Source organism: Carassius auratus, chromosome 32 (genome assembly GCF_003368295.1).
Source record: "Carassius auratus strain Wakin chromosome 32, ASM336829v1, whole genome shotgun sequence".
In the NCBI taxonomy this organism is placed as follows: Eukaryota; Metazoa; Chordata; class Actinopteri; order Cypriniformes; family Cyprinidae; genus Carassius; species Carassius auratus.
In genome coordinates, this window is record NC_039274.1 from 16,802,063 (window position 1) to 16,816,166 (window position 14,104).

General features: G+C 37.6%; 1 protein-coding gene across 4 annotated transcripts in view; it reads right to left on the reverse strand.

Moving 5' to 3' along the window:
- The window catches only part of LOC113051705 (peroxisome proliferator-activated receptor gamma coactivator 1-alpha), a 39,487-nt gene extending 39,027 nt beyond the window's left edge, over positions 1-460 (reverse strand). For 2 of the 4 annotated variants that reach the window (XR_003276943.1, XM_026215671.1), the window contains exon 1: positions 2-460. Coding sequence is in view for 3 of the 4 variants with exons in the window: in XM_026215671.1 (XP_026071456.1) it covers positions 2-49 (48 nt within the window). In the remaining variant the exon portion in view is untranslated. The remainder of the gene's footprint in view (position 1) is intronic. The other 2 variants (XM_026215670.1, XM_026215672.1) reach the window with 2 other exon arrangements.
- Positions 461-14,104: the final 13,644 nt, after the last annotated feature.

Below are 14,104 nucleotides of genomic sequence, written 5' to 3' on the forward strand. Positions count from 1 at the left end.
CCTCTAGTTCTCTCCACACCGAATCTTGATTACACCTGTCCCACGCCATCCAGCCCCTGAATGACGGCACGAAAAAATAAAATAGAAATCACGGGCAAAAGAGAAAATCCACTCGTTCCCTGCCGCCCCTCACTGACAATGAACCGAGGGCACCTGTCTTACAACTGCTTTCCATCACATGACAAAGCTATTAAAAGTAGGCAGGGGAGTGACTCCCCTTGGCTGGTACTCGCCAATGACGTACTCTAAGGGAGGCGGAGTCTGGCACGCGCATAGTAAATCTTTCCTAACTATAAAACCACGCGCTCCTCTCAACATGCCTCTAGTCTCGGCTAGGGTTGGGAACCAAGAACCCGTTTTGCGTTTTGCTTTATACAGTAAATATAAGTCTCATGCCTTTCTGTTGCATTATGCGTGGATTGTTCCTCCGAGGCGGACTGGAGTCCGGGTTAAAGTGCTCTGACTTTCCAGCAGCGCACCAAGACCGCTACTGAATGTACAGCGCCGAACATACAGTGACCAAAGTAGATCGATTCCCGAACGAATGACTCTTGTGAGCCAGTTATTTTTTAGTGAATCAAACGTATAACGCGCGCCCAGCTCAGTTCGATTCCTGATTGTATGTTAGATCAGAAACACTGTGAATCATTTGGAGAGGCTACTGACAACGCTACTGTTTCTTTCATAATCGACTCGAAACGAAAACTAATAACTGTTGCTGTCATTGGTGTCTAATGTAGTTAAAACGTGTAAAATAAGGAAAATAGTAAAATAGCATCCGGGACTCTATTCAGAATGAACTGACACAATTAGCTCATCGCTGTAGTTAGAAAATCTAAATATTAACAGAAAAAAAATAAATAAATAAAAAATCCTCTCTGTTTAGATACTAATATGTGTCATTGCAGTCAGAGGGATAAATATATATATATATATATATATATATATATATATATATATATATATATATATATATATATATAATATTATTATTATTTTTATTTTTTTCTCTCTCTTGCAAACAGCCTTCACATTTGATTTGGTGAACTGGTTCAACCGCTAAGAAGATCCCGTTAAATAGAAAGATTCGTTTGCGATCCGGACATCAGACACAAGAGACAAAACCAATAAAACCCATTACAAGGAAGCATTTGTTGCATCCAGTGGGGACATAATTACTGATTATAATGACTTATACTGTCTTTTTAAGCGTTGTGTTGCGTATTGCGCAGCTTAAACATAAAACCATGTCTCCATTTGTGATCGGAGAAACAACAAACAACAAGCCTCCTCTACACTGCTCAAAACTCGCGTTTGAATCATCATTGGACAATTATTTAAATATAAATATTTATAACTTCTTTCTTTGCGTAAACATTTGGGTGGCGTTATGCAAATCTTCCCACATAGTGACATAGAGATGTGGGGGCGTGTTAGAACGAGCCGTTTTAGGAGGGCGTGGAAAAGTCTTAATTTTAATAAAGAATATATCTTTGGATTTGAAACTTTAGTCTTTGCAACTTTACAGATCTTCTTCATGCACCAAGAGCTTGTAACACTCCAAATAGAAAGGAAAAATTGAAATCGCATCATATGACCCCTTTAACATATATGTGTGGCGGTATCGTTCATCTCAGAGCAATGCGAACGGAAAATAATGTAAATAAAGACAGGATAAATGGGCTGGTTATATGAGAACACGGTCGATAAGTGGTGAGGACTGTGGTGGTTCATAGAATACTCTGAATCTATAGCCTGAGGCGTTTTCTTTACTCAAATTCTCCCGGTCAGGAGTGTGCGTGGAGGTTGCTGTGAGCTCAAATACTATGTTTCATGGTATGTGTGTGTGTGTGTGTGCTGACTGAGTGGAGACTGGCTTCATTTCAAGCTCATTCGATGTCGTGTCACATTTAGCACCCCCAGCCCTCTCCCTTAACACGATTTATACTCTCAAATAATGCTCCCATACATCGAGGCATCGCAAACGAAGCAACATCATCGGCTTGACTGCTCTGGAGAGTCATAACGGCTGAAAGATAGTGTGTAATGCGCTCACGACTGATTTTCTTCCTCCTTCAGATGCCAGGGAAAAGCAGGTGACGAGGTGTACAGTGTCAGCAGTTCATGTATACGCAACACGGACAGAGAAAACCAAAACATGAGGTTTGTAGACAGTCAAAGCAAAACACAGCTCGACCACTCATGACCGCCCACTTTTGAGAGCTGAAAGCCCACTGTGTATCAGCTGCTCCTTCAGTCTTCATGACCAAAACATTGAGGAAAAGAGTTCAAAATATGTGCTTGGTGAGGTATGAACAAATAGTGCTTTGCTAGGCATTCATGATATTGTAGTATAATATACATAACCCATAGTGCAAATATAAGGCTATATGCTGTGTGTCTTATGTATTTCAGGAAGATGATCCCATGTCAGTGTAAGGCATGTGCTCTATCCACAGGCGACCACTCTTATCTCAGATGGTTCTTACATGGTAGCGTAAACACAATACTAATGCAACACAAAGATGACACACTGATGCCATTGTATCTAAGGCTGGAGCTGGAGGGATGAAAATAGTTGGTTGCTCATTGTATGGTAGTAAAGGCACGTGACTCCCTCTCTGTCCCTTTGCTTTCTGCTTCCTCCCTCTCTCTCTCTCTCTCTCTCTCTTTCTCTATCTCAATCTCTCTCTCTCTTACTCACACAGACAAGCTGCAAGCTTTATCTGATCGCTCTCTTTATGAGAATTAAGAAATTGCGAGCTAAAAATATGGCTCTGTTGTGAGTTCTTTTTAAATGGATTTTGATTTGTTTTCATTTTCTTCCTTGTGCTGGCAGCTGAACGTTTCCGAGAGATGATGTTCTTTTCCAGATAGAACTAGCATACAACCCTTCATGGTGGCATGAAATGTGTAAATGAACATCACATTTTGAACATAAAAAAATGGCCAAACTGTCAATGAACAAATGCCAAACAGCCACATTCAAATAATCCAATACAGTATAGTAGTGAAAAAAAGAAGTGGCCTTAATAGTATTAAATGTCCGTTTGTAGTGCACTTTAAATATATATATATATATATATATATATATATATATATATATATATATATATATATATATATATATATATATATATATATATATAATACTTGCAGATAGTATATTAATGAAATAAAAGGCCACCTAACTGTACTTCAAGACTGAAAAAGAGAGATTTCACAATGTCATGACTATATGCCTTTAAAAAGTGCACTTTGTAATAACATGAAATTAAAAGCTTTACTTCCAAGCACACTTTAAATCACTGATTTATTATTCTTTTGGTATACTGCATCGGAATGTACATTTATAGCTATGTTGGATATGGCTTAGACACACCAGCTCTGTAAAACATTTATAAACGTGGACTTGGAGGCAGATTTGGGGCAAAGCCCTGGGAGCTTACCTTGCAGTTTGAAGGCATCTGTGCTTATATTTGCAAAGCTATTTTTTTTTTTTTTTTGATACTTCCTGTGTGTGTGTGTGTGTATACATATATACATATATATACATAGTATTTCAAATTTGATTTAAACATGGAGAAACAAAACAAATGTGTGCATCATACTATTTTCTTCAAATATAGTATTATTTGGTTTTACAACAATGCTTCTGAATTAAAATATGCTCTAATATTCATATCTGCTTGTAGACACAGATAGATGATAGATACACAATGCATTGCTGTTATTTTCATATCTGGTAGGCAAGGATGTCTAGAAGCAACAAATGACTACATGACTAGGTTTTTTTTTTTTTTTTTACTCCAGTTTTTTATAGTACTCATCATTAGATCTCCTCTGCAAAATAAGAACACCAGATGAAAGCAACCTGAGAGATAATAGGTCCTCTGAAATCCACTTAACACTTAAGATGCATCACCTCACCGCACAACGTACCAAGTATACAATAAAACCCAAAATAAAAGCAGTAAATGGAAGACAGTTCCTCTGAAAGGAAGTCATCTTGAGAGAGGAATCAAAGAAAGCTATTCAGCCTAGTCTATCAGAACAAAAGGCTTTCTATTGACGAATTCAGCCATTTCACAGGAAGTTTGAAGTGTGGCCGATTGCTACCTTGGAGAGCCCGGTGTGTATTATTGCTGTAAATGGCATGGCGAGGCTGGGGCGTGCTAGCCAGGACTCGACTATGAAATTGGAAATAACAATGGCGAGACACAACAGCATATCCACACCAAGGACATAACTCAAGAGAGAAGTATGGGCTCAGTGGGAAAGCCCTGTGATATTTTTTTCAAAGAGAAACCTTGACGGAACGAAGCCTCCCATGCACAAAAATACCATGGTCAAGCACAAAAAAATAAATAAATAAATAAAACTGTCTCATGTTCTTGTCAGAGGAAAAATACTCCCCCATCTGAGGCAGTTATTATGACACGTTAGAATCACTATGCAGTCATGAAAGATGCATGGAGAAAAACATGAATCTGGCAAGAAGTCGAGCACTAGCAGGGATGTGTTTACAAGCTCTGAATGACATGCATTCGCATGTGGGGGAGATATTTTTATGACTTTATCATAATCATGATTCAAAGGACGGTTCTAGAATAAGTCGAATTAAACTGATTGAAGCCATGACATCAAAACAGTCATACTTATTAAACGGAGGAGTTAACGGAGGCGTTCTTATGTAGTTCTGATATGATTAGAACTCAAACTCCCTTTGTAAGGGAAGATGAGTTTGCCTCTTGGTCTCTTAACAGCTTCGGCATGCTTGGGAAGAATTGGGTCACTATTTGAGTGGTGCGCCTGCAAGAAACTCCACGTTAAAATTGTATCATGACATGGTGAAAAATGGGGGAGGGGAGGCGCACCGGTAGCAGGTTTTAGAAATGTTTCTGAAATGTGGACAGTCTAATTGCTCTTAGAGCACATGAGGGGATAGGAAAAATCACATGTGAGTTGTTGGCTTGCATACAGGTAAAAGCCCTTACGGCATCATAAAAAAAGAGTGTATCATCATCTCTTTTTTTTCCCCTTACAGAGGGAATTTCATTTTTCCAAATTGCCTCATCTTACCTGGGCTATGAGTGAAGACATGCAGATTTACTGCTTCTTAATATGCATACATAGATCACGGAGACATAAAATGAGATGAATTCACAGATGGTCACAACGGAGAGACTGATGGTGTTATGTGGAGGTGAGGGAGGAACTCAATCGCAGACAGGAATCACTGCACAGAGGGTTTATTACAGACAAAGGGGAAAACAAAACCCACGAGGAGGAAAACAACGACTAGGGCAGAGACTAAATGACTTAACAAGACTGGGTTTACACAATAAACAAAGACTCTTAACACAAGAACACCAACTACAGATAAACAATCACAGGTACCACAACGTCTTCTTCTAAGTGCAACAAAGAGTAACAATATAACACAAAGAAACAATGAACCGCACAGGACAGTGAACACAAGGGTATATAAATAGGAAGACTAATGAAGACACAACAGGTGGCACAGGTAAGGCAATCACGACAAAACTAGGATAACAAGGGGGCGGGGCAAGGGAACGAGACAACACAAGCACAAGGCCCAACGACCAGGCCATGTGCTTGCACACACAACACGGGCCTGTCATGATCCTGCCTCAAGACTAGAAGAAAATCAAGGACACGAGGGCAGAATCATGACAGATATATAAGAACAGACGGCATCAGAGCCAAACAGTGGATTGATAGAGTTAAGGAAGATTCGAAACCAAAACATTGATGCTGCTTTTGCATTGACATGGTCCCATGGTCCCTGACTCTCAAACCGTTCTGTGTGCATCCATCACAGAAAAGGATTGGAAAACAAAAACTTGCTCACTTACGTAGGACTTAAGTACATCTTTATATGTCCAATTCATTGTCTTTGAAATATGGTTCAAGTGTATGCATTTATGGAAACATATCGTTTTTAGGTCAATACTGTGTGTCATGTATTTACATGCATTTTTTATTACATATTTGTATTGATGCAGTTGCAATTTAGTACATTTAAATTTATTAACGTTTGAATAACACACTGCAGATAAAATGATAATCAAATATTTTGCATGTACTTTAATATGTTAGTAAACACATAAAAATGAGTGTACTCTAAATGATAACAAAATAAAAGTATATAAAAAAAAAAGTATATAAAAGTACATATGCAGGTTTTTGGGGCATTTCAAACAAATTCTCAACCCAAAACATTTTCAGTCTAGAAGTCATTATCATGAAAAATATGTTACAAACAGATTTATTAGATGGTCAATTGTTGTGATTTCAAGTAACAGTGTTAAAAACACGAACCATTCTAGAAGAATGCATGTATGAATTACTACATGAGCCTGCGGTTAATGTTAAATCTTTCCCAGAGTGGTTAACCACAACATTTTCATAGTGAGATGTGCTAACTTTAACTTTAGTTTCGTTCTACACAGCAGTTCCCATGCCTTGGTTAACAAAGTATCTCTCAGACAAGCCACTAATGTTGTGATACATGAAGTCTTTGGAGGATAGTTTGGTACATTAAAGTAGTGGAGGAAAGTGTGGCGTCCAGCTGGCCTTAAAAGCAGTCATGCAGTAAAGTGCCAGCTCTACAATTCCTGTGTAATTAAGGTAGAGATGGTTTAGTGATTCAATGCTAGTAGTTTTCATTGAATTTTTTTGAGCTGCCAAAATGAAGAGAGCTCAAGTGAACAGATAAACCCAGGAAATGTTCTTAATACAGCACTTCTGTGATCCAATAACAGTGACATTTGATACCTAGATCTATCATCTACCTAGAAAGTAGAAAGTAGTAAGTTTGCTGATTCTGGTCAGCAAACTGGATATATATTTTTTAGATATGGTACACTCTAAAAAACGCTGGGTTGTTTTTTCAACCCAACTGCTGGGTTGAGGCCGTTGGATAGGACTTTGGGATGTTTTAACCCAAGTTTGGGTTGAAAATAACTTTCTTTTTTAACCCAGCGGGTCTGGGTTGAGGACGCGGACGTGAAGGAGAGCACGCACGTCACGTCAAAATCGTACGTCTCCAGTGCGAGCAGCCGCCATTTTCTCAGCGTGATAGAAGCGAGAAGCGAGTGAAAGACTATGGTAAGTAACGTTAAATATTCAAAATGTAAAGTTATCTTTTATTGTTTACCCGGTTGTATGAAAGGCGGAAGGTTTTATGAAAGGCGGAAACAAAGGAGCTTAACGTTATATATATATAAAAAACGGACGCGGTTTTCGCCTCGGACACGGAGGTCTTGCCTCATGTAACGTTACTGAACGGAGGATGTACTTTTAATATAACGTCTGTGAATGTATTTTGTCATATTCACATAAGATTTTACATTATCTGTTCTCTTTGAGGCGTTAACAGACGGTTATGGTCACGGTTACGCTCATGTGAATTTGTCTTTTTTTTCGCGGTTAAACTGAATGTATGTTTGTCTCCTAAAGGAAACGGTATTGTGTAGTAAAGACTAGCATAATTATTTTGAGGCTGTTGAAGTGGTAACTGTTAAAAGTATGTTTTACATGTAATATTTCAGACTTGTCCAGCTCCTGTCTTCATTGTCCTCGCGCTGAGAGTTAAAGACACAGAAGCTGTTTGTGTGAGGAGTCACAGACCTGTGTGAGGATGAGGAGGAGGTGTTCTTCTGAAGAGAGGGACAGACGGGTTAAGGAGAGTAAACTTCAGAATAACATCAAGTTATCTTTATTTTGACTAAGACTAAAATAATGTGTGTTTTTTTTAGATGTTGCAATCCAGAGACAAGATAACTTCATTCTTTTGAGACTGATGTAAGTTAAATTATTATTAATATGTTTCTGTTGTGTCCTGCCTGTTAACTTCACATTTTTATGCAAAAACAGTGTGATTTTATATATGTATGTATGTATATGTTAATATTTTATTGAAGCCATTGATTCCTCTCTTTGCAGAACTCAAACTAACTGGAGTTAAGGACACACAAGTCTGCTTGTGTGAGGAGGAGGTTTTCTCAGCTTCTTCTGAAGAGAGGGAAAGATCGTTTAAGGCAAGTAAACTTCATAATTTCATGTTATCAGTTGTTGTTGTGTTTAACTAAGAGTAAAATAATGTTTGTTTTTTGTTTTTGTAGATGTTAAAAGCAAGAGACATGAGAGAGCATCATTCCTTTGAGATTTTATGTAAGTTATTTTTAGAAAATAAATTTTTCTGTTGTCTCCTGCCGGTTTACTTCACATTTTGATGCAACAACAGTGTGATTACGTGCTCATTTCATTAAGACCATTGATGTCTGTGTTTTTTATTGCAGAAATCAAACCAACTTTGGATTTGTCTGATTTGGAGAGTCATTATTCTTGGACTTCGCTCTTAGAGGTAAAGTTCACACAAAAAATCATTTACTTGCCCTCAAGTCATTCCAAACCTATAAGACTTTTGTCTGTCTTTACAACATAAATTAATATATTTTTAGTTTTCTCATAATATTTGTTAATCCATTTATTGTTTAGATAATCAGTATTTTCAAGCTTCATAAATATAGAGTTATTGTAGAAGTAAATTCTGATATTTATATATGAATACATCTTAAATTATATGATAGCAAACATGTATGTTCAAAATAAAATACTGGTCTCCCAGACCAGCAATGGAGGACACAAAAAGAGAATATTAAATATATTCATACGTTTTCCAAAAAATTTGCAGATTTTGTATGAGTCTGGAAAAACATGGGGAGAGTAAATTATGAACATTTTAATTATTTGGTGAACTAACGGTTTGAAGAGCAGCCCTCCATGTACATGAATATTGTGAGGTATGTGAATGTCATGTCTGTTTTAATGTTTCAGTAAAGAAGCTTTCTGAAAGCGATATTTATTCAAACAATATCACATGTCCTCACACTAGTGCTGTCATTATAGCCTCCTGGAGCGCTGTGGTGGACTGAGACATTAAACAACCGCACAAAGTGTTGAAACTTTAAAACCGATTATTTACCTATCCTTACGGATGTGAATGCACCTCTACCTGAAAATGGATAGTTTAATTAAATGTTTAATTTTTTCAAATGTGTTTCTCTTAGGCCACTGATGAAGAACAGGTGGTGACTGGGATGAATCCTGGTCAGAGAGGAGAATCTTCTTTCCGCCTAAACTGATGCAGCGGTGGTTTTAAAGGAGGAAGCTGCCCTGGATGATGTAGAAGATGTCAGATGCTGTGCTGATGGGGTTTCTTCATGATTACATCAGTTATGCTAAAGAGATCATGAAAATTGACCGTGATGCATGAGCTGTATTCATGGACTTTGAAACAAACTGTAAGTGTATAATTTGTTAAAAAAAAAAAAGTTAAATGCTTTTTCTGCGTTGTTTAGTAGAAGAGTTTACACTCTGTCATTCATACACCTGCTCACATTCTTTCACACACACACACACACACACATGCGTCTGTTAAATGTTATAATATCAAAGTTAATGTTGTGATTTATTTGTGTACTGTCATGCCAGAATAGTTGGAAAAAAACCTAACTAATTGTAAATTTATTGTATGTGTTTTCGTATATTTTTATACAAAATATACAATTGAACAAAGTCCAATTTGATCTTAAGTTATATTCATCAAATGTTCAATGCTTTGTTTATGAACTCTGTAGCTGTTAATGCCATCCTTTTCTGCATTTCTTCTAACATGTTACTTTTTGACTTTTCTCTTGTTTTTAATAAATATTTTCCTTTTGATAATTATTATTTGTGTGTAAAAGTGATATTTAAAATGAACAACATTGGTAGGTTTAATGCCTAGCTCAATTTGGGTTAATTTTAACGTAGAAATGCATTGTTTCCCCACATGGCTGCACTCTGCGAGTTTATTTTCTGCCAGCAGGAGGCGCTAAGAGCGGGAGAGGTAGGTTTCTCCGGTAACGGCTGCAGAGCGGTGCTGAGCTCACAAACGCTGCCTTATCAAGCACATGCGAAATGATATCGAACATTTTCTAAATACAGTAGTTTTCCTTCTGAAATACACTGATAAAAAAACACCCGCTCTGTTTTTTGAAACCCTGCGATATAGTCATTTTAAACCATAAAAAAGGCAACCCAGCAGGCTGGGTTAAATATGATAACCCAACTGGTTGGGTTAAAACAACCCAGCGCTGGGTTCGTCCCTTTTTGACCCAGCGCTGGGTTGTCAAAATAACCCAAATTGGGTTGTTTTCAACCCAGCAGTTTTTAGAGTGTAAGGGAGGATTTAGAGTGAAATGTTTTATTTTAAATAGTGATGACAGTTAATGGCCGTTTTTAATGAAAGAAGTCAAAAAGCAGGCACCTATGTTCCTAATTTAGGCTTTTCAGATAAAGCTGCATGCCTACAAACTGTGAATATTTAATAGCCAGCCCATAAAACAGTACCAAACTCTATAATACAGTCATTGGCTTGGTAAAAGCTATATTCAGAAACAGTCCCTGCTTGATCTCCAATTCTCCGTGTCCTCTTTGTGGAGGTCCATCACTTCATCCCTCTCTCCAGAGACTGCGGCGACCACCGGGAGGCTTGTCAGTACGGTAAACAGCATTTATCAGCCAGATGACGCATGTAATTAGAGAGTAATTGGCACATCATCTGGACACGAGGAAAGATGATATATGTTCAGCATAGATATGCAAAAACAGTTCCAATGAGTAGCGAACACAGAAAACAATGGTAGCACTTTACGAGAAGGTCTGATTTGTTAACATCGATGCCATTTGTTAATGTCAGTGCATTAACTGACATTACCAATGAGCATTGTACTATATTAAACACAGAAACCTTATTATAAAGTATTACCGTAACACTTTTAAAGTGCAAAAATGTTTCAAGACAATTAATTACCTGCTAAATCCTCTTGAAACACTTTAGCAACCAAATAGTACCCTAGTAATGCATTTTGCATGGCCAAGTACTAATATTTTCTTCCAAAAATTTCAAATCTAGTCTGTTTTATTTGATGCAGTTCAAAGCTGATGGGTGTAGAACTAATCTGTAAGTTCTCGCTCCTTTGAAATGCAATAAGTAGTTCATCTTATAACTCATTCACTCGCTCATTACTCATTCTCTCGCTCGCTCCCGACTCTGTCCCGTTCCTTTAAGTCATACATTTATTCATTTATTTACATACTAAGCTATTTATTTGCTCTCCCCTCCACACTTGTGCGCCCATTTACATACAAACTCACTTACATAAAATTTTTTATTCATTTATCTCTACTTCTATTTACTTTCTAATTCACTTATGCTCCTGGTCACTTACTTATGCTCTAATTTGCGTACTAAATGACACTTTTCCTTTCAGTAACTTTCAGTAATTCTTGATTGCCAACTTTATTTACCCACTTATTTAGCCACTTCCCTCGTTCCTCGTGGCTTATACAGCTCTTAAAACAAAAGGTCATTAGAGCAAACCTCAGATGGCCTCCAGTTGAGGGCAAGCAGTGTGACAGTGAATTAGCATATAAGAGCAGAGCCTCAAGCGGTTCAATCAGACTGTGAACATGGTGTTAATCAGAATAAAAAATGAACAGTGGGGAGCCGGCTATTCAGCCCTGGACATTCAGAGTCACATTTAGTATACATGAAATAGACTGAAGAAAAGAAAATGGTGAAGAAGCAGTTTTCACTCAGAAATTAAACCAACAATTTACATATATGTGTGTGTGTGTGTGTGTGTGTGTGTGTGTGTGGTTTTAAATATATTTTTCAATATATATTTTTTCAATTATAATATTTTGAAGTTATTTAATAATGTCAAAATTTTTGAAAATACTTACTGAAACACACACACACACACACAAACACAATAAATAAATAAATAAATAAATAAATAATGAAATAAAGTATTTTTATTTTATCTCGAGTGAGTCAAAAAGTGAGGCCTGGGATCAAACAGAACTGAGAAATACTCAGTCTAAGGGGGGGATAAAAATAAAATGTGTTCCTACTTCACTGAAGCCAAAGCAGAAAAGCCTGGACAACAGAGCTCTGGAGGCTCAGGGCTGAATTTTCTGGAAGGGGGTCATCGTTGTGAGGTGCTGATAACCTATGATAGCGACGGGGTAATTTGCACCGGGTTCCCCATCGCAGTGGAGGTCCAGGGACGTGTTTGGAAGCAGACCACATAGCTGAAATATCTGGCAGAGATAGGCTGGTTGTTTTTTCATCATATCAGTCAAGAGAGAAAGATAGAAACCAGGGGGGCTTGGGGATTAAAAGCGAAGGAATACTTTATTTCAGGACCGCTTTCTTAACCTCCCAGTGTGTATGGCACAGTCGGGTGGGAGACTGAGACGGCAGAAGACGACGGAGGAAAGGGGGAAGGGAAACGAAAGAATAATTCTTTAGTCAGAGCCCATCAGTGGTTGGGTTTATGTGTGTGAGGGGGAAGAGATAGCAGAGCGTGAGTCAGTGCGAGAGAGACCTAGAAAAATGTGCATATGTGCTGGTGACGGACAAATTAGGTCAGGGCTTCTTGTTATTTACTGGAAGCATTGCGATGCAAAACATCCCATTCACTTGTGCTTTATAGTTCTGCATGTTTATTTTGCATTAGTATGTTAAATTGGCACTATGAACAAACTCTATCCGATTTCAGGCAAAGAACCCTAATTTAAAGGTGAAGTGAAAAGAAGCACATGAATCCTCCCGAGGGACATTGTATCTTTTTGTCTCTGCGTATGGAAACAGTGTCGTCATTCCTTGACAGCGTGGAAAAATAAATACCTTACACGAGGGCATTTTTCCTGCCTATTTTTAGCAGCTTCATATCTTTGGGAGAATCTGTCATGCCATGTTCCTCTTCAATGGCATCACAAACTCTCGTGATCCCCTCGTCTGACCCCTGCCAGAGTCCAACGTTTTCCCTTTCACCGACTGTCTGTGAATCACTTGATACCATCAGGTCTGAAAAAGCTCTTGCAAGTTCATTGGATCCCTTGTGCTAAAGAAGTACACTTTAGCATACTTAAAAAAATCTATGTTCTAAAAAAATCTATGTATCTATGTTAATCATAAACTGTAGAGCTGTTTACTTAAGGGCAGAATGAATGTAATGTTTGCAGACACGTAATGGCATGTTATTTGCATACTATCTATCTGTCTGTCTGTCTATCTGTCTGTCTGTCCGTCTGTCTGTCTCTTTTTCACAACGGATGTGCTCTTTATCTGTACTGGAAAAGCTGCTTTTGAACTCTTCTTCAAAAATAGCCTCAGGAAATTTGTTTTCGCACTTCACAGTTGTTTTCCATTCATCAAACAGCAGCTACCACCATTCCAGGCAAAGAAATCAGAAAATCCCATTTGCCATTTTCATGTATAACAGTGATGGAGATGTGTCAGTAGGAACTTCTGGTGGAAAAGTCTGTCAACAATTTGTCATAAGCATAAGTCCAAATGGAAGATGCGGATTTGTTTGGAAATGAGGATTGTGGTCTCAGTTATAAACTATATCCTAATAGCTAACTTATACCAGACAAAGGACAATTTTTTTTCTACAAATGCACCCTATGTACTGTGTTCAAAAGTGATGTGCTACAAATATAACGATGGCACATTTTTAATAAGCCCACATGTGGAATGCACTACTGTGTTTGTTTATTAATTCCCGCTGATTCCTATATGAAAACTGTTAGGTTAATGACACCGGCGTTTTATGTAATTGGATTTTTATTACACCTCATAAGCGTATAGATATTTGTTAGCAACAAAAAATTAAGCTCACCATACACCATCACAGGACAACATCAATGATTCCTTAAATAATTCATAATACAAGACATTTCTGGGATTTTTTTTCTTTCCCAGCTACACAGGATAGTGTTATAATTCAGTGGATGTAGCACTCAAAAGTACACTGCTTTGAAGTCAAAAGATCAAATAACCTAATTTCTTGTGAAAGTTCAAGCAGAAAATGTACACTTTTAAAGTGCTATAACTGCTCACAATTAAATAAATAAAGATTAAGTGAGAGAGAGAGCTGATAGGAAGTCATCCCTATTCAAGAAATACTATCAAATAATAGTGGAAAGATTTGAACGCCTGTCATGTTGAAGCTTGAAT